The sequence below is a fragment of the Pelophylax lessonae genome, assembly GCF_965119305.1.
Source record: "Pelophylax lessonae genome assembly, chromosome: 4".
Classification (NCBI taxonomy): domain Eukaryota; kingdom Metazoa; phylum Chordata; class Amphibia; order Anura; family Ranidae; genus Pelophylax; species Pelophylax lessonae.
Genome location: NC_138771.1, coordinates 236,373,018 through 236,393,237, shown reverse-complemented (window position 1 = coordinate 236,393,237; position 20,220 = coordinate 236,373,018). Strand labels below are relative to the sequence as shown.

Sequence of the window (20,220 nt, the reverse complement as noted above, 5' to 3'; positions counted from 1 at the left end):
AGGAGAGAGGGAGGAGCTGTGCCTACCCAGGAATGAAGAACTGTGCGGGGGCAAAGTGGGGTTAGCTGCTCCCATCAGTTTTCCACCAGCAAGAGTAGAGATGCGGGGAACAAAGATGCCACAGAGAGTTAACTTCTTCTGCATGTGTATGTACAGCATGTTGTATACTGTACATCATGTAATGCGTATGTTGTATACATGCTTTTATGCATGTTGTATGCATGTGTGTGCAGTGTTTATGTACATTTCACGTATGTGCATTCAGTTTGTATGTACGTATGTATGTATGTATATGCAGTGTATATACACAATGTTAAAAAAGTATTGGGACACCTGCCTTTACACACACATTAACTTTAATGGCATCCCAGTCTTAGTCCGCAGGGTTTAATATTTAGTTGGCCCACTCATTGATATTGTTTCATGGCTACTTGCCGTATTTAATGTCAGACTGTATGGTCTATGTTCTGTTTTTCTTTGTCTTCTTGAAACATTTTTTTTCAATAAACAGAAATTAAACAAAAAAAATATTTAGTTGGCCCACCCTTTGAAGCTATAACAGCTTTAACTGTTCTGGGAAGGCTGTCCACAAAGTTTAGGAGTGTGTCTATTGGCTCCCATGGCTATCAATCAAAGTCAGTGAGCCAATCAGGAAGGAGAGGGGGCAGGGCCGAACAGCAGCTCCGTGTCTGAATGGACACACAGAGCTGCAGCTCGGCTCGAGTCCCCCATAGCAAGTTGCTTACTGTGGGGGACACTCAATAGGAGGGAGAGGCCAAGAGCAGGAACGAGGGACCCGAGAAGAGGAGGATCCGGGCTGCTCTGTGCAAAACCAACTGCACAGAGGAGCTAAGTATAACATGTTTGTTATTTTTAATTTTTTTTAAAACAGAGACTTTACAATAATTTTAAGGCGCCAGCAAACCAAGATACTTTGGAAAATTTGATGCTCTTAACCTCTGTGGTAACAGTTTGGGGATGGCCCCTTCCTGTTCCAACATGACTGTGCACCAGTGCACAAAGCAAGGTCCATAAAGACATGGATCTGTGAGTTTGGGGTGGAGAAACTTGAGTGGCCCCTGCACCTCAACCCGATAGAACACCTTTGGGATGAATTAGAGCGGAGACTGATAGCCAGGCCTTCTCGTCCACATCAGTGCCTGACCTCACAAATGCGCTTCTGGAAGAATGGTCAAACATTCCCATAGACACACTCCTAAACCTTGTGGACAGCCTTCCCAGTAGAGTTGAAGCTGTTATAGCTGCAAAGGGTGGGCCAACTCAATACTGAACCCTACGGACTAAAACTGGGATGCCATTATAGCTCATGTGCGTGTAAAGGCAGGCGTCCCAATACTTTTGGTAATATAGTGTATATGTTGTATGCATTTGCATGTAGTTTGTACACACGTTCATAGTAGTACTGCTGTGCTGAAAAAAAATCAAAAGGATACTGTATGCTGGGCTATATATACTCAAACTATGTATATTACATAAACCTTCTAAGGATTTAAACAATTTATCATTAAACCAACAAAATTCAGGTATTGCTTTACACAAATCATAATTTAAGCACTCACAATAAAACAACACATATATACTGTATTGAAGAAAATGGTACACACTGTGCATTACCTCCTCCTGACCCCCCCAACCCGTATATAACACAACTAAACCTTGCATGATGTACGTTACCCAACCCCAGACACCTGCACCCTGTACGTGGACTCAGATTTCAAGCCCCCACTATTACCACAATTTAGCCGGCCCACCACTCCATCCCTATTCTCAAAAATTCTAACTTTCAAAAGTTCTTAAGCATAAAGCCTCTCAACAGTTTATACTAGGATACTGCTATTTTGCTTAGTATAGCATGTACATTTTAGCCTGGTAATTTACAATTACGTATGTAATAGGTAAAGAGGCACGTTGTAAAAAAAGTAGTATTCAAATATTTAACATCAGTGCAGTGCGTATAGCTGTGATCTTTAGGAAAGCAATTCCAAACATTGCCTCATATTTGGGATAAGCCAAACTGTTGTACACCAACCACACCATTCCCCACCATAACCCATGGTAGTGGAAGCAAGCAGTGGGGATGTGTTTCTGCAACATGCCCTGAAAGGTTTGTAAATGTAGAGCAGGGATCTTCAAACTATGGCCCTCCAGGTGTTTAGGAACTACAATTCCCATCATGCCTAGTCATGTCTGTGAATGTCAAGAGTTTTACAATGCCTCATGGGACATGTAGTTCCACAACATCTGGAGGGCCGTAGTTTGAGGATCCCTGATGTAGAGGGTAGAATAAATAGGGTTAAAAAAGGTACATCTTGGTGGCAACCTGATGCAAGATGCCAGAGAATTGGGAGATTTGTTTATCAGAAAGACAGTGATCCCAAGCATAAAGGCGAAGCAGTTTTGCAAGGATGGAAAGGGGAAAATATTGCCAGGTATGCAAAGCTGATAGACACTTAAAATGAACTGAATGCTTTAATTGCTGGCAAATGCTCTTCTACCAAATACTGACTTGAAGGGGGTTTACACTTTGGTTATTTTATGTTTTTTTCTTAGGCTCCGTTCACATATTGGCGTTTTGGTTTACAGGCAGAAGCACCGCGATTCTTCCCATGATCCGGAATCATTGTAAATCGTGGGACTCCCGTGCGATTCCCGTGACTTGCAATGGCACCCCAAACGTGGTGTGATTTTGCTGGTGGTAAAATCGTGCAAAATTGCAGATGCCTGTCGCCCCAAAAAAATATGTGAACGGAGCCTTAGACATCTATTTGTGTTGACCAGCTTCAAAACAAAATTCATAAACCTAATTGAATGTACCATGATTGTGTGTTCTGTGACAAAAAAAACCTGAGATCTTTCAAGGCGGTAAAGACTTTTTTAGGAACTATGGGGTTAATTTACTAAAACTGGAGAGTGCTAAATATTATGCATAGAAACAAATCATCTCAAGTTTTTTTTTGTCAAAGCCTAATTGAACAAGCTGAACATAGAAGATGATTGGTTACCGTGCACAACTGCACCAGATTTTGCACTCTCTTGTTTTTGTAAATCAACCTCTATACAGTATGTCAAGATAAAATTTGCCTACTAAGCACAACTATAATGTCAGTTTATATAGAAAAGCATGGGAAATTTAGTTTGTTATTGTCATACCAATATGTCGGAAGAGAATTTATCTGAATATAAGTTAAAATATTCATGCACTATAGGCTTAGTTTACTTAAAAGTAAACCATGCTGAAGACAGTGGCAAGGAGGATGACTGAAATGTTGTTACTTTAGTGCTGGTAATATTTCATTGCATAATAATTATTATTTTTTTATTAAAGCGAAACACCACCCAAAAAGGGAAGATCCACTTTAAGGACTCTTCCCCGGCTCCTCTTGCACATTTGGCACTTCTGAGGAGTGGGGGGGGGGAGCGAGTACTCAATTTTGATAGGTACCCACTTCCCACTTCCGTACTGAGCGCCGCGGCACTCGGAAAAGGAAGTTATCCTCCCTCCCTCCCCCTGAAGTCTTCTGGGAAACTTTGAAGGTCCCAGAAGACCGCACCCAACATTCACGATGCGCATCGCGACTCGCGCATGTGCAGTGGGCACCCAGCTGTGAAGCCGCAAGCTGTCACAGCCAGGTGGCCATAGTGAAGATGCCGGCACCAAGGAACGAAGATAGTGGGTGAGACCACCTGGGGTGAGCTCACCTCTGAATCGTGGGACAGGTGAGTGTTTTTTTTTTTCAAGTCAACAGCTACACTTTTTGTAGCTGCTGACTTTTATTTTTACCACAAGTGGCCGGAACTACTCTTTACGAGCTAGCCCCATATGCATTCCATTTTAGGGTCTACACTCCTCCCTCATGATCTTTGTCACCTAAGCTCTCATGCACACAGGACATTTTTGCAGCTGCATTTAGGGGCATTTGGTGTTTTTTTTCTTTAATGCCTCTGAACTCTCCTCCATGTTAGCCTATGTGTCCATGCACACATAAACTTTTAGAGGAGTTTGGAGAAATACATGTTTAGAGGCAGAAAAAAATTACAGCCTGTGCATCCTGTAGCAGAGGCTGTTTGGCTGTAAAAATGCATCTAAATGCAGGTAGACGCGACTAAACATGGCTAAGTCCCGGCTCACATTTGTGCGATGCGGGAACGCTGTGAATATGCAGCGTGATCCCGCATCGCATCCGCACCCCTGGCAGTTCACACTGTCATATGCGATACGCAGGGGGTGTAAATTAAAAGTTAACGACACCCCTAGTTGTGATCGCATATCGCAGTGCGATCTGCAAGTTCGCACAGAATCAGATCGCACTAGTGTGAACCACTATGCGATCCGATTCTGCTGCGGATAAAAAAAAAGGTTCAGGTGCGAGTTTAGTGCAGAATTCAGCCATACAAAGTGTATGGCTGAAATTTGCACCGCACATGAGATCGCATGTAATTTAGGAGCAGTGCGCTCCGAATTACATGCGATCTCCGCGATCGCACTAATGTGAACCAGGGCTAAAAGCTTGTTACAGCGTTTAGGCACGTTTGGCTATTTTAGGGTTTTTTACATTACATACAAATAACAAGGGGAGTGTTTTTATGGCAAAACCGCTTAAAACCGCTAACGCCCAAAAACGTTCATAAACGCTCATAAATATTATTCAAAAAATGCGGCTAAAAGTGCATTTTTAGAGCTGCTTTATCCTGACAGCAGCACTAGCATTTTTTTAAACATCCTGTGTGCATGAAGCCTTAAACTTTGGAATTAATTTCATAAGGAATTGAGAAATTATCCTAAAACATTTTTCTTGGTAAAATGCTGTGACATATTAAATTTGATGTAGAATCATATGAAATTAAAAGTAAAAACGGGCATCATATTACTATTCTGTTTAGGTGTTGAAAAAGCAATCACGTATCCATTCTTACAGGATTACTTTATATATGAATATAATTTCATATGTTTTTGCAGGATAAATAAAATGCTGAGACAGCCCCTAGCAAGTAATTAGTAATAGCTTTCAAGAAGTAACAAGAGGCTTGTGGTTAGACATGATATTCCCCCTGTAGGCAAAGAGTGGAACTAAGAGTTTTAACAGCCTGGAAAATTCAGATAACAGTTTACTCTCCAAGAAGCCATGCTATTTACATGGACAAATACCATACAATTTCTATTTTTGCCAATTTAAATGAATATCTTCAAGTACTGTATACCTTATTTAATTGAACTACTATTATAATAGTTCTGCTAGCATGAATAGTTATTCATAAGAAGACATATAGCTTTGTAAATAAATGAAGGGTACTGCAACAAACATTTATTTCTTCAAAAGCCTTATATAGAATATTTTTCACATCTGGGTAAACCAAAGAAGTAGTAGGGTGAAAAAAAAAAAAAAAAAAAAAGACTGCGCATAAATATAAAACTCATATTATGTAAAATCTATGGGGGAAGAAACAGTGTACAGATACACAGAGACAGTGGATATGCTACATGAGACAGTCACAGATGGCAGACATGCTACGAGAGGTAATCAGAGGCAGCGAACATGCTATGGAAGAGGAGTGTGTATAGGATATGTGTTTTTATGATAGTATATGTATAATAAACACACATACATAGTACATACATAGATTTATCATATGAATCAAGGCAAACTATACAAAGCAGAGATGGAAATCGTTAATTTACACGTCAACGTCTTACACCTCAATGATACGGCACAAATATGCCAGCTGCAACAAGATACCAGGAGATACCTGTGGCTGGATTCACATAAGTACATGTGCATACTTGCAACTGTCTATCCTGTACAAAATGGCTGGCTGCAGTTGTCCACCAGTATTATGATGCAATTGGATATGGTGCAATTAACACATTATTAAACAGGATAACATTGAATTAAAACTTTAAAATCCATGTCTTTATGGATCTTGCTTTGTGCACTGGAGCACAGTCGTGTTAGAACAGAAGGGGCCATCCCCAAACAGTTCCCACAAGACTGGGAGCATGAAATTATCCAAAATGTATTGGTATGCTGACACCTTAAGAGTTCCCCATCGCTGGAACTAAGGAGCCAAGCCCAAACCCTGAAAAACAACCCCACACAATAATCCTCCCTCCACCAAATGATTTGGACCAGTGCACAAAGCAAGGTCCATAAAGACATGGATGAGCGTGTTTGGGGTGGAGGAACTTGATTGGCCTAACCTCAACACGATAGAACACCTTTTCGATAAATTAGAGCGGAGACTGCGAGCCAGGCCTTCTTCCCAACATCAGTGCCTGATCTAACAAATGTGCTTCTGGAAGAATGGTCAAACATTCCCATAGGCACTCCTAAACCTTGTGGACAGCCTTCTCAGAGGAGTTGAAGCTGTTATAGTTGCAATGGGTGGGCCAACTCAATATTGAACCCTACAGACTAGGACTGGGATTCCATTAAGCAAGATCATGTGCATGCATAGGCATCCCAATACTTTTGACTATATATATATATGCTCTATTGGACTGAGATCTGGTTACTGTGGAGGCCATTGGAGTACAGTGATCTCATTGTCATGTTCAAGAGACCAGTTGTGAGATGATCTGAGCTTTGTGACATGGTGCATTATCCTGCTGGAAGTAGCCATCAGAAGATGGGTACACTGTAGTCATGAAGGGATGGACATGGTCAGCAACAATACTCAGGTAGGCCACATGAGAATGTATGACCAATCCAAAGGACAACCTCCTGGACAGAGATCTAAAGAATGTGAAAATCCCCAAAGGGAGTAATCAATAAATTCTTTATGCCAAAAAAAATAAATAAATGATGATATATAATCACAACTAACCATAATCTTCCATTTGGTATGACCACAGTAATCTTTTAACATATTCCCAAAAGATCATCTGATTCACGATTATAAGAATCTATATAGTAGGGAAAGTAGTACTAACACTACAAACTAATTTGGAGTAGTAAACCTAGAATAAATATGTAATGACATTAAACAAAATCTATAGGCTACAGAGTAGTAACAATAAGGAAGAAAAAAAGGAAGAGAGGCCTTGGTGGGGAGGCCTTAAGACAATGGGTCCCAAATACAAAAAATCTACATACTTTACAAAAAGATAAGGAGTAACATTTAAGGCTTAATTAAATAATGAATGTAGCAGGTTATCAGATAGAATCACACACAGTCGCACATATTCTCCTCCAAACCAAAAAGGTTTATTAGAAAATGGATTTACTTACAAACTCTTCATAATCGGTAGGCAAGCAATATTCGTCTGAGCTTCGACAAAGTGGTCTCAATTTGAGTTAAATCAAACCCAGATAGTATAAGGAAGGAGGGGTTGTATTATCATGTCAATCAGAACAGCCACCAGGAGTGACCCATTCAATTACTACTCCCAACATAGCTCAAGGTGGTAATGATTATGATGCCATGATGCCAAAATGGTGCTTCCCATGTGGTTCCTATGTGATATTGCTATTGCCACCAGTGGCTACGGCCACTGTGCATTTAAAAGCAGTTATAGCAAGCAATCTTTTTATTCCTTTTAGGATAAAGGTTTTAGATAAATATGCAGAAAAATGTAGCCATTGTGAGCACCCTTGTCAGTGGTAAATGGTTTGTCCCAACCCTCTAATTACTACTTTGTTTGGACAGTTTGGTCTGTCCAGACAAAGAAGCAGTTAAAAAATAACATATTTACTTGCTAGATTACCTGGTGAAATTAAATGAAGAAAGTCTAAAAAAAAAAAAAAATAAATGCAGCCACCACATCTAAGTTTATTAGTAAGGTACGATTAAATTGTTTTGTTGTTTTTGAAGTTTAAAATCACATTAAGGCTCCATGTACACGGGACGTTGTTAAAAGTCCCTTTGAATGCTGGAATTTTTAGGACGTTTGAAACGTCCGTTTGGTCACGTTTGTAACCGCGTTTAGCGGCATTTGCGTTTAGAAGCGTTCCTAGAGGTCAAAAAAATTATTCCCCTTTAAAATGGAAAAACACGAACGCTAAACGCGGGTCATCGCGTTCAGACGCGTTTGGACGCGTTCAGAAGCGTTTGTGCGTTTTAAACGCCGGGAAACACACGTTCGAACGCAAATAATTGCGTTCTAAAAAAAGTCCCTGAACGCAACTGCCTGCAAATGACTGTAAACGACCTGGTGTACATGGACAGATAAGATAAAATGTAGATGGGGGGCTTTCAGGGGCTTCTGAAAAAAATGCCCAACTGCTCCTAAACGGCCATTTCCAGCGTCCCGTGTACATGGACCCTAAGACAACCTAAAGTCAGCAGCTTTGTTTCAAACTACTTTATGTGCAAGTGCTATGCAACAGAAATGAGATGTTCAGCAAGTCAGGTAGTGGTCTTGGGAAAAAAAAAACATCCCAAGCTTGGTCTACTTCCCCCAAGTGGTAAGGCAAAATGTAAATGATTGCTACAAATTGCGAACACATGCTATGGAGCCTAAAATGAACTAAATGCAGACACTGAACACTGTGTTAATTTTTACACAAAATACTGTTAAGGTGGTTGTATACTCTTACATCAACCCAGTGAAGTAACTGGCCTCAGGCAATACAGTATGTTGTACCTGTTTATCTGGAGTTTCTTTTCTTTTAAAGCTTGTCTGAGATTTGAGAAAGCAGGGGGCGGAGAGCTGAAATTACACTCTGCAGGGCTTAGTGAGGAGAGCTATTCGAGGTGATTTGGTGATTAGGGGGACACCCCCTCCCCCTTCAAAAGCACACAGGAACAGAGCTGAGGCTGTTAATCACATGTGTTGGAGGTCCCTCCCTTGTTACCTCAGAAGTGACTTATGCTGATAGCAGAAGAAGGAAGCAGCAGAGAGAAATGATACTTAGTGCTCTGGATTGAGACAAGTACACGCTATAGAGAAATATACTTTGCTCGTATTTCATGTCTGAGGGTTACAACCGCTTTAAGATAAAACAAATGTTATTTGATTTAAAAATTATTTTAGCAATGACAGCATAGAAGAAAATAATGATTCTTATGATAAACTCTATTTATTACAAATATACTATAATTACCTTTAATTTGCTTTTAGCCTCCTTAGCAGCACAATCTACAGTGGGTACGGAAAGTATTCAGACCCCCTTAAATTTTTAAGTTCATTCTTCTTCCTCATGAATGTACACATAGCACCCCATACTGACAGAAAAACACAGAATTGTTGACATTGTTGAAGATTTATTAAAAAAGAAAAACTGAAATATCACATGGTCCTAAGTATTCAGACCCTTTGCTGTGACACTCATATATTTAACTCAGGTGCTTTCCATTTCTTCTGATCATCCTTGAGATGGTTCTACACCTTCATTTGAGTCCAGCTGTGTTTGATTATACTGATTGGACTTGATTAGGAAAGCCACACACCTGTCTATATAAGACCTTCCAGATCACAATGCATGTCAGAGCAAATGAGAATCATGAGGTCAAAGGAACTGCCTGAAGAGCTCAGAGACAGAATTGTGGCAAGGCACAGATCTGGCCAAGGTTACAAAAAGATTTCTGCTGCACTTAAGGTTCCTAAGAGCACAGTGGCCTCCATAATCCTCAAATGGAAGACGTTTGGGATGACCAGAACCCTTCCTAGAGCTGGCCGTCCGGCCAAACTGAGCTATCGGGAGAGAAGAGCCTTGGTGAGAGAGGTAAAGAAGAACCCAAAGATCACTGTGGCTGAGCTCCAGAGATGCAGTCAGGAGATCGGAGAAAGTTGTAGAAAGTCAACCATCACTGCAGCCCTCCACCAGTCGGGGCTGTATGGCAGAGTGGCCCGACGGAAGCCTCTCCTCAGTGTAAGACACATGAAAGCCTGCATGGAGTTTGCGAAAAAACACCTGAAGGACTCCAAGATGGTGAGAAATAAGATTCTCTGGTCTGATGAGACCAAAATAGAACTTTTGGCCTTAATTCTAAGCGGTATGTGTGGAGAAAACCAGGCACTGCTCATCACCTGTCCAATACAGTCCCAACAGTGAAGCATGGTGGTGGAAGCATCATGCTGTGGGGGTGTTTTTCAGCTGCAGGGACAGGACGACTGGTTGCAATCGAGGGAAAGATGAATGCGGCCAAGTACAGGGATATCCTGGACAAAAACCTTCTCCAGAGTGCTCTGGACCTCAGACTGGGCCGAAGGTTTACCTTCCAACAAGACAATGACCCTAAGCACACAGCTAAAATAACGAAGGAGTGGCTTCACAACAACTCCGTGACTGTTCTTGAATGGCCCAGCCGGAGCCCTGACTTAAACCCAATTGAGCATCTCTGGAGAGACCTAAAAATGGCTGTCCACCAATGTTTACCATCCAACCTGACAGAACTGGAGAGGATCTGCAAGGAGGAATGGCAGAGGATCCCCAAATCCAGGTGTGAAAGACTTGTTGCATCTTTCCCAAAAAGACTCCTGGCTGTATTAGATCAAAAGGGGGCTTCTACTAAATACTGAGCAAAGGGTCTGAATACTTAGGACCATGTGATATTTCAGTTTTTCTTTTTTAATAAATCTGCAACAATGTCAACAATTCTGTGTTTTTCTGTCAGTATGGGGTGCTATGTGTACATTCATGAGGAAGAAGAATGAACTTAAATGATTTTAGCAAATGGCTGCAATATAACAAAGAGTGAAAAATTTAAGGGGGTCTGAATACTTTCCGTACCCACTGTATGTCATGTATGTTTTCCAGCAAAAATACTTACTGCTCATGTTAATGGATGTTCTTGTCAAACACAGGCTTTTCCATTCAAACACAGCACTGCTTAAATGAATGTATTCCAATTCAAAATTCAGCTTTTGAAAAGACTGTGTTTGATCACCTTTGTCTGCAATTCATACACACTTCAATAGGCCATGCTGCATCCCAAAAATATACAACAAAATGCAAAGCAGGAGAAATGTAGCCTCTAAGCTGTCATCAATACTACTTCACTAAAGTCATTGGGAATCTGTTGACCAGGGTAACTATACTGTATCTCTCTACATGAGCTGCTTTACAGCTTGTTGTGATCTTTGGTAAAAAATTACTCACCTCCGCTGGTGGGGCACAAACCTGGAAGATGTGATCATGTACAGGTACGTCATTTTGCCTATAGGAGCCACCGCCCTGCAGTATACAGTATGTACGTGGGGCGGTCAGCAAGCAGTTAACAGCTATTTTCTGTAAACTACAAAACAATTCCACACTATGTAATGGAGATAAGGAGAGCGAGAAGGGTTTGTAGTGCAAATCAGAAAAAGCATTCCAGGAGAGTAATGCTGCTCCTACATACAGTAGATACAGTGAGCAATTTTACTCTAGGATAGAAAGTGTGCTATTGGCAGGATCACCTGGTAAAGAAAAAAAACAACAGTGTGGATCAGGAGAAGAGGGGATTGATGATCATTGAAGTTTTTCAGACAGGCATTGCAAGTGGACTCCAGGAATTCTGGTACTTTTTTTTTAAAACTGCAGGGACCCTATGAGTTAAAGCTAAACTCCACTTTTTGTATACTTTACATAGTTTATTTGGGCAAGCTTGGCCCAAACGAACTATGTCCCTTACTAACTATGTGAAGCCGCTGGATGTGTGGTATAAACTGTATGTAGCTGAGGCTACATACATCATACCGCACTGTGTTCCAGGTTCGAGCCGAGACTTGCTGTCTCATACCCAGAACACAGTAGAGTCTATCACAGTGGCACTAAGCCATTCATGATGATGTCTCAACCTCTGACTCAGCCAGTCAGAGGAAGCTTTGTACTCATTGCTGGAATACATTGCTTTTTCTGAATGGCTGAATGCTGAGAAGGGTTAGGGTTAGAGCCTCCATCAGGTTCTAATTACTATCTGGGGCCCTACTAGGGATATAAATATATGCACCAGGACAAGAAGTGAGGGAAACCGATCCAACAGAGACAAAGACCAACCATATTTTTACAGAAGGGTTCCGACTTTTGATTATGTTTTTTTTAGCAGTTTTTGCATTCTTGTCCCATTCATGCCATCCATCACTCCCATTTCCCACTTAGAGTTTCACAGGAAAAGGAAGAAAGAAAATAAACTTCACCTATGCGTCACCCTTTTTTTTTTTTTTTTTTACCAAGTACATACTAACCTGAACTCTACCATTTCATGCATAATGCTCAACTCTTACGAACACCACATATAGTGACTATATGGTTTAAAAGTTATCTGACAAAAGTATATGTACCTGTACAATAAGGAGCCTGAAAAGAACAGTCATGCAAACAGCAAATAAGACTTTATGTCTATGTGTTGCTGATGCCTTGCACTGTAGGTACGTTTTACATCCATTTAATGCGTATTTGGTTGAAAAATGCAGCTAGAAGTCTTTTTTTTTTTTAATGCATTTAAATGCACACAATGCTCTTAAATCACCAGTATGAGTAAAGCCTAACAACCTAGACAAAATAAAGAACACCAACAGCATTTTTGATTTACAAAAAATATTTATTTTTAGTAAAAACATAAGAGTACGCATGTCTTTTCAAGCACTTGAAAGAAAGGTACATTAAAAAGTACAATCCACATCCCCATCTACAACTAAGTGATGTCATCTAGATAGTTTATTGTAGTTCAGGCTTTGTGCAGCCCAAACTGAATATTGTCACGACCACACTGAATTGTAGCTGCATAAATATAAAAGGGAAATTGAAACACTATATTGTTGCTGTGCTACTAAACAAAACAAGAGCAAACAAAAGTAATTATTTTAAAATAATTAGACCTCATGCAAACGGGTGACTGGGACTGTACAAAACAAACTGGTTCATGAGGCCTAAGGCTGGCCATGCATTATACAATTTTCCTTTAGATTTACCAAACCATATAATGTGAGGTAAAACCTAAACATGTTCAATTTGTATGCAATCAGGCAGGCCCTTGTACTACATTGTTGAAGGTAAATCTAAGGGAAATTGAATAAGAAAATTGAAAAATGTATGGCCAGGCCAGCTTTAATCTTTGAAAATAGTTTCCTGTAAAAGAAATATTCAACAAATACGAATAATTGTAATGATTATTTGCATCCAAACATATCCCTTATATCCATTGTTCTCAAAATAAGGTCAGCAATGGAAGCCCTTCTATTTTTTTCATGACAGGTTTACAAAGCTGCGTTAGCGCTTTGCAAATATGGTGTGTACAATGCACTCATTTCATGAAGCAGCAAACTACTCTCTGTCTCATTTTTAATTGCATCACATCATCTACACCAGGGGTCTTCAGACTATGGTATACTCCAAAAGAAAATTATGATGCTTGGCACCTTGCTCCTGCGCTCAGAACCTGGTTCTCAAACAACCTCTGTCACGGGACTCTCACTTGGCATTCCCAAATGGCTAGACCTTGCTACCCTCTACGACTGGGGTGGTCGACTTGACACTGTAAACATAAACACAAAAAAAAAAAGAGGGCGCACTAGCCTAGCGCATTATCCTCAGCAGACTGACAACGTCCATAGTGTAGGAGTCCACTGTCCAAGTCAGGGAAATCAGCCGATTTCCCTGACTTGGACAGTGGACTCCTACACTATGGACGTTGTCAGTCGGATTTGATATGCTGGTTTATATCACTTGTTTGTGAGTAGACATTTCTTACTATTATATTAATAAAAGCCTACTGAGGATAATGCGCTAGGCTGATGCGCCCTCTTTTTTTTTTTTGTGTTTATGTTTAGTCTTTAAACTATGGTCCTCTAGTTGTTCAGTAACTACAATTCCCATCATGCCTAGTCATGTCTGTGCATGTCAGGGTTTTACAATTCCTCGTGGGATGTGTAGTTCCGCAACAGCTGGAGGGCCATAGTTTGAGGATCCCTGATCTACACAATAGAAAACACATTTACACTATTTGAGAAGTATAGATTTGTGCGGCCAGACATAGTCATAGAGGCCACCACAGGAAAATGCTTAGCCCAAGTAAACTATAGAGCACAGTTTTTACATACATGATTATTCATTGTTACCAATACTACACTACATACTGTGTAGATGTGCACTGGGTGAAAATAGAACACGCAGTATTTAAACACAGCATAACACACTTCCAGTTTACATTAGAGGAAACAAAGAACTTTGGCTTTTGCTTTGGGAAAAAAAATGTACATCAAAGCAACACAATAAAAATAGCAGGTCTACTGAAGTACATTTAGCGCATGCTGAACATAAATGTGATGTGAATCAAGCCATACTGAGAGATCCTCAAATCTGCAGGCAGGTGCTGTCCCCCCAGTTGCCAAGTTCATCATCTTTGGGAGGAAGCATTTCAAATGTTAACATCATGTGCTTAACAATAATCTGCAGGTGCTGTAGAGTTTGTCCTCAACTGTTAAAATCCCAGCAATCCATAACTTGGGAAGTATTAAACCCTGAGGCCAGTTTAAAAGTAAAATTAGGTGTCAGTGCATGTGGGGCCATGTTCTTTTTTGGAACTGGCATCATAAACCACAGTGCATGTCACATCACACAACAGCTTCCGTAAAAGATGAAGATCGAGATGCTCTTGTGGTATTGGAAAAATGGTCTATAACTGAGCTTTCAAATAATACACATACTTTACTTACTTTCATGCACTTTAGAAGCTTGCTAAACATTCTGCATAAATGCTTCTGAAAGTTTTCCCCTGCAAAAGTATAAATGATAGGATTTAAACAGCAATGGACAAACGATATTGTCTGAGTGATGTCCATTGCAGAATCCAATTCTTTTGAAAAATTGTCCAAATCTTGCAAAGTCAAATTAAATACGCCAAGTACTTCTAAAAACTTTAAAAATACCACAATGTTATATGGAGTCCAAAAGAGAAAAAACACAGCAACAATTATAAATATCAACTTAACTGCATATTTTTTCTGCCTAATCTTACTGTTTTGTAAATTTTTAATAATACGAGTGTAACAGAAAAATAAAATGGCAAATGGGATTATTAGGCCAAAGAGATTAATTTGCAAATATGACAGTAGTATCATTGTCTCTTCTTGCCCTTTTGAATAAGAAACCGAGCAACATTTAAATCCACCTTTTATACCCTGTTTATAAAAAATAAAGTGAGGTAAAGAAAAGAGAAAAGAACATGCCCAAACAGACAAAGTGACAATGATGCCCAAATGTACAGTCCTAAACTTGAGTGAAAAGACCACATGGACAATTGCTAGATACCTGTCCACACTTAAGACTGTTACAAAGAAAATACTGCTGAAAAAACCAATGTAATATATTGCAGGCAGTATTTTGCACATTGCATCTCCGAATTCCCACTGGTATTTAATGGAGTATATAACAAATGGAAGGGAGAAGACAAAGAGTAAGTCAGAAATTGCCATGTTAAGCAGATATATGTCAGTCACTGATGTCAGCTTCTTACACGATATCAGTATCCACAAAACCAGGGCATTCCCAATAAATCCACAGGTAAAAACGATGCTGTACAGGACAGGCTTGAAAATTTCTTCCACTAAACTCAGATCTTTGACAGTGTATGTTACAAAATCAGGATACACATAATCTTCTGTAGTTGAGGTTGTCGGAAGATTCTTTTTTGCAGCATCCATGCTGTCTGCTACAATCATAAAAATGATTGATTGCATTATATTCAGATTCATTATTTACATACATACAGTATATGTGAGATATATATATATATATATATACAGTATATATATATATACACACATATTCACACGCGATTTATCGGTCTACAGATCTAGCATACATATATTTAAAGAGTATATTCATGTCCATACACACACACCCATGCAAATGCATTTAAAAAATATACTTACGTCACACAAAATACAGCACAAGTTAATGATTAATGTAGGTAACAGCAAGTAAGTGAAGACATTCACAGAAATGTCAGGTTACTTAGCAGGATGTACAAAACGAAGCTCACATTTCCTGGACAACCCAATATAGCCTTCCTTAAAGAAACTTTCTTTTTTTTTGCGCTTCCTATTAAGAAAAAAAAAGATTTGCAGAAGTTGCAATAAAAACACAACAAAAAACACACAGCAACAATGGAAAAAACAAATTATATTAATGAGCTCTTACAGAAGGGGTGTCAAACTCAATATCATTGTGTGCCGCATCACCAATGTGTTTGCCCTCAAAGGGCCGGTTGTAAAAACAGCTCCTCTTTATTATATTAAATAATTGCCTCTGTATTCGATTATTACTGGTTTTAGTAATAACTAAAGACTTAGGCTGTGAAGGACAGGTGCAGACTGCCACAGAGCCCACTGATACTCTTTTGGGGGGGGGGGGGGGAGACGAACACCTCCATAGTTGCACAGAGAAGTGCAAGATCTGTAGGAGGAGCTCTGTCCTCTCTGCTGTGGACTACTGAGACAAGGTGGGGGCAGAGATGAGGGGCATGGTGCAGCTGCAGGAGAGGTGTCAGAGCCACATGAAATGGACTGGAGGGCCGCCTTTGGCCCACGGGCCTTGTGTTTGACACATGTGCCTTACAGTAATGCTGTGATGCTGTGTACTGGGGTAAATCCCCTTCCCCCATGCCACAGAGCCATAGGGGTGTAGAGAGAGACAAGCCCTGATGGATTCCCCCAGGAGGCCGGCAGACGGTGCACTAGCTCATGTTGTCTCCCTACACCCAAGCACAGCATAGAAAACCAAGAGAGCTGACAACTCATTCTTTCAAATGCAATGCTTTTATTAATACAGGTGGAGAGAACAAAATACAGTGGTCAGCCATAGGGGTGTGTCTTAACCTATACAAATACTGACTTTCACACATTTAGTAATCTTGCACTGGCTCCAGTGACACCTAGACATATGTCGGTTTTCGGTAATTCGATATATCGTGGTATTGCATACCCACGGTATTGTTATTGTGGCATTTTTAAAATACAGAGTTTCTCTGCTCCTCAGTCTGACTTGTGAATTGTTACATTTGGATGACTCATTCCTCACTCAGCAGTTCACTCACTCAATAGAAAACAGCTCTGGTAATATGATCCTAGAGTGAGAGACTTAGCTCCTCCCTGTAACCAATCAGACAGCTCCCACTCAGCACACACCCACATGCTTCCTTCCCGGGCTCAGAGAGACACAGTGAGAGACACAGTGCCTGCCTTCTACAAGTGTCTGCAAGTACTTTTACCATACACTGTCACTAGATAGACAGATAGATGGAGAGATAGATATACAGATAGATGGAGAGATAGATATACAGATAGATGGAGAGATAGATATACAGATAGATGGAGAGATAGATATACAGATAGATGGAGAGATAGATATACAGATAGATGGAGAGATAGATATACAGATAGATATACAGATAGATATACAGATAGATATACAGATAGATGGAGAGATAGATATACAGATAGATGGAGAGATAGATATACAGATAGATATACAGATAGATGGAGAGATAGATATACAGATAGATGGAAAGATAGATATACAGATAGATGGAGAGATAGATATACAGATAGATATACAGATAGATATACAGATAGATGGAGAGATAGATATGCAGATAGATATACAGATAGATGGAGAGATAGATATACAGATAGATATACAGATAGATGGAGAGATAGATATACAGATAGATGGAGAGATAGATATACAGATAGATATACAGATAGATGGAGAGATAGATATACAGATAGATGGAGAGATAGATATACAGATAGATATACAGATAGATGGAGAGATAGATATACAGATAGATATACAGATAGATGGAGAGATAGATATACAGATAGATGGAGAGATAGATATACAGATAGATGGAGAGATAGATATACAGATAGATGGAGAGATAGATATACAGATAGATATACAGATAGATGGAGAGATAGATATACAGATAGATGGAGAGATAGATATACAGATAGATATACAGATAGATATACAGATAGATGGAGAGATAGATATACAGATAGATATACAGATAGATGGAGAGATAGATATACAGATAGATATACAGATAGATGGAGAGATAGATATACAGATAGATGGAGAGATAGATATACAGATAGATGGAGAGATAGATATACAGATAGATATACAGATAGATGGAGAGATAGATATACAGATAGATGGAGAGATAGATATACAGATAGATATACAGATAGATGGAGAGATAGATATACAGATAGATGGAGAGATAGATATACAGATAGATATACAGATAGATGGAGAGATAGATATACAGATAGATGGAGAGATAGATATACAGATAGATATACAGATAGATGGAGAGATAGATATACAGATAGATATACAGATAGATGGAGAGATAGATATACAGATAGATATACAGATAGATGGAGAGATAGATATACAGATAGATATACAGATAGATATACAGATAGATGGAGAGATAGATATACAGATAGATGGAGAGATAGATATACAGATAGATATACAGATAGATGGAGAGATAGATATACAGATAGATATACAGATAGATGGAGAGATAGATATACAGATAGATATACAGATAGATGGAGAGATAGATATACAGATAAATGGAGAGATAGATATACAGATAGATATACAGATAGATGGAGAGATAGATATACAGATAGATATACAGATAGATATACAGATAGATGGAGAGATAGATATACAGATAGATGGAGAGATAGATATACAGATAGATGGAGAGATAGATATACAGATAGATATACAGATAGATGGAGAGATAGATATACAGATAGATGGAGAGATAGACATACAGATAGATATACAGATAGATGGAGAGATAGATATACAGATAGATATACAGATAGATATACAGATAGATGGAGAGATCGATATACAGATAGATGGAGAGATAGATATACAGATAGATATACAGATAGATGGAGAGATAGATATACAGATAGATGGAGAAATAGATATACAGATAGATGGAGAGATAGATATACAGATAGATATACAGATAGATAGATGGAGAGATAGATATACAGATAGATATACAGATAGATGGAGAGATAGATATACAGATAGATGGAGAGATAGATATACAGATAGATATACAGATAGATGGAGAGATAGATATACAGATAGATATACAGATAGATGGAGAGATAGATATACAGATAGATGGAGAAATAGATATACAGATAGATGGAGAGATATATATACAGATAGATGGAGAGATATATATACAGATAGATATACAGATAGATGGAGAGATAGATATACAGATAGATGGAGAGATAGATATACAGATAGATGGAGAGATAGATATACAGATAGATGGAGAGATAGATATACAGATAGATATACAGATAGATGGAGAGATAGATATACAGATAGATGGAGAAATAGATATACAGATAGATGGAGAGATAGATATACAGATAGATATACAGATAGATGGAGAGATAGATATACAGATAGATGGAGAAATAGATATACAGATAGATGGAGAGATAGATATACAGATAGATATACAGATAGATGGAGAGATAGACATACAGATAGATATACAGATAGATGGAGAGATAGATATACAGATAGATATACAGATAGATATACAGATAGATGGAGAGATCGATATACAGATAGATGGAGAGATAGATATACAGATAGATATACAGATAGATGGAGAGATAGATATACAGATAGATGGAGAAATAGATATACAGATAGATGGAGAGATAGATATACAGATAGATATACAGATAGATAGATGGAGAGATAGATATACAGATAGATATACAGATAGATGGAGAGATAGATATACAGATAGATGGAGAGATAGATATACAGATAGATATACAGATAGATGGAGAGATAGATATACAGATAGATATACAGATAGATGGAGAGATAGATATACAGATAGATGGAGAAATAGATATACAGATAGATGGAGAGATATATATACAGATAGATGGAGAGATATATATACAGATAGATATACAGATAGATGGAGAGATAGATATACAGATAGATGGAGAGATAGATATACAGATAGATGGAGAGATAGATATACAGATAGATGGAGAGATAGATATACAGATAGATATACAGATAGATGGAGAGATAGATATACAGATAGATGGAGAAATAGATATACAGATAGATGGAGAGATAGATATACAGATAGATATACAGATAGATGGAGAGATAGATATACAGATAGATGGAGAGATAGATATACAGATATATGGAGAGATAGATATACATATAGATATACAGA

The 20,220-nt window shown here is 38.9% G+C and overlaps 2 protein-coding genes across 2 annotated transcripts in view; both read right to left on the bottom strand.

The window, feature by feature from the left end:
* Positions 1–20,220, bottom strand: part of IMMP2L (inner mitochondrial membrane peptidase subunit 2) — a gene marked incomplete at its 3' end in the record, with an annotated part of 1,518,208 nt that overhangs the window by 1,346,797 nt on the left and 151,191 nt on the right. The gene's annotated exons all lie outside the window — the stretch shown is intronic.
* On the bottom strand, positions 13,934–15,863 carry LOC309553771 (C-C chemokine receptor type 4-like). The gene is made up of 2 exons (XM_082255168.1): positions 15,815–15,863; positions 13,934–15,591 (listed from the first exon to the last, which is right to left on the bottom strand). The coding sequence occupies exon 2, from the start codon at positions 15,581–15,583 to the stop codon at positions 14,495–14,497; it is 1,089 nt and encodes a 362-aa protein (XP_082111294.1). The 5' UTR covers positions 15,584–15,591; positions 15,815–15,863; the 3' UTR covers positions 13,934–14,494.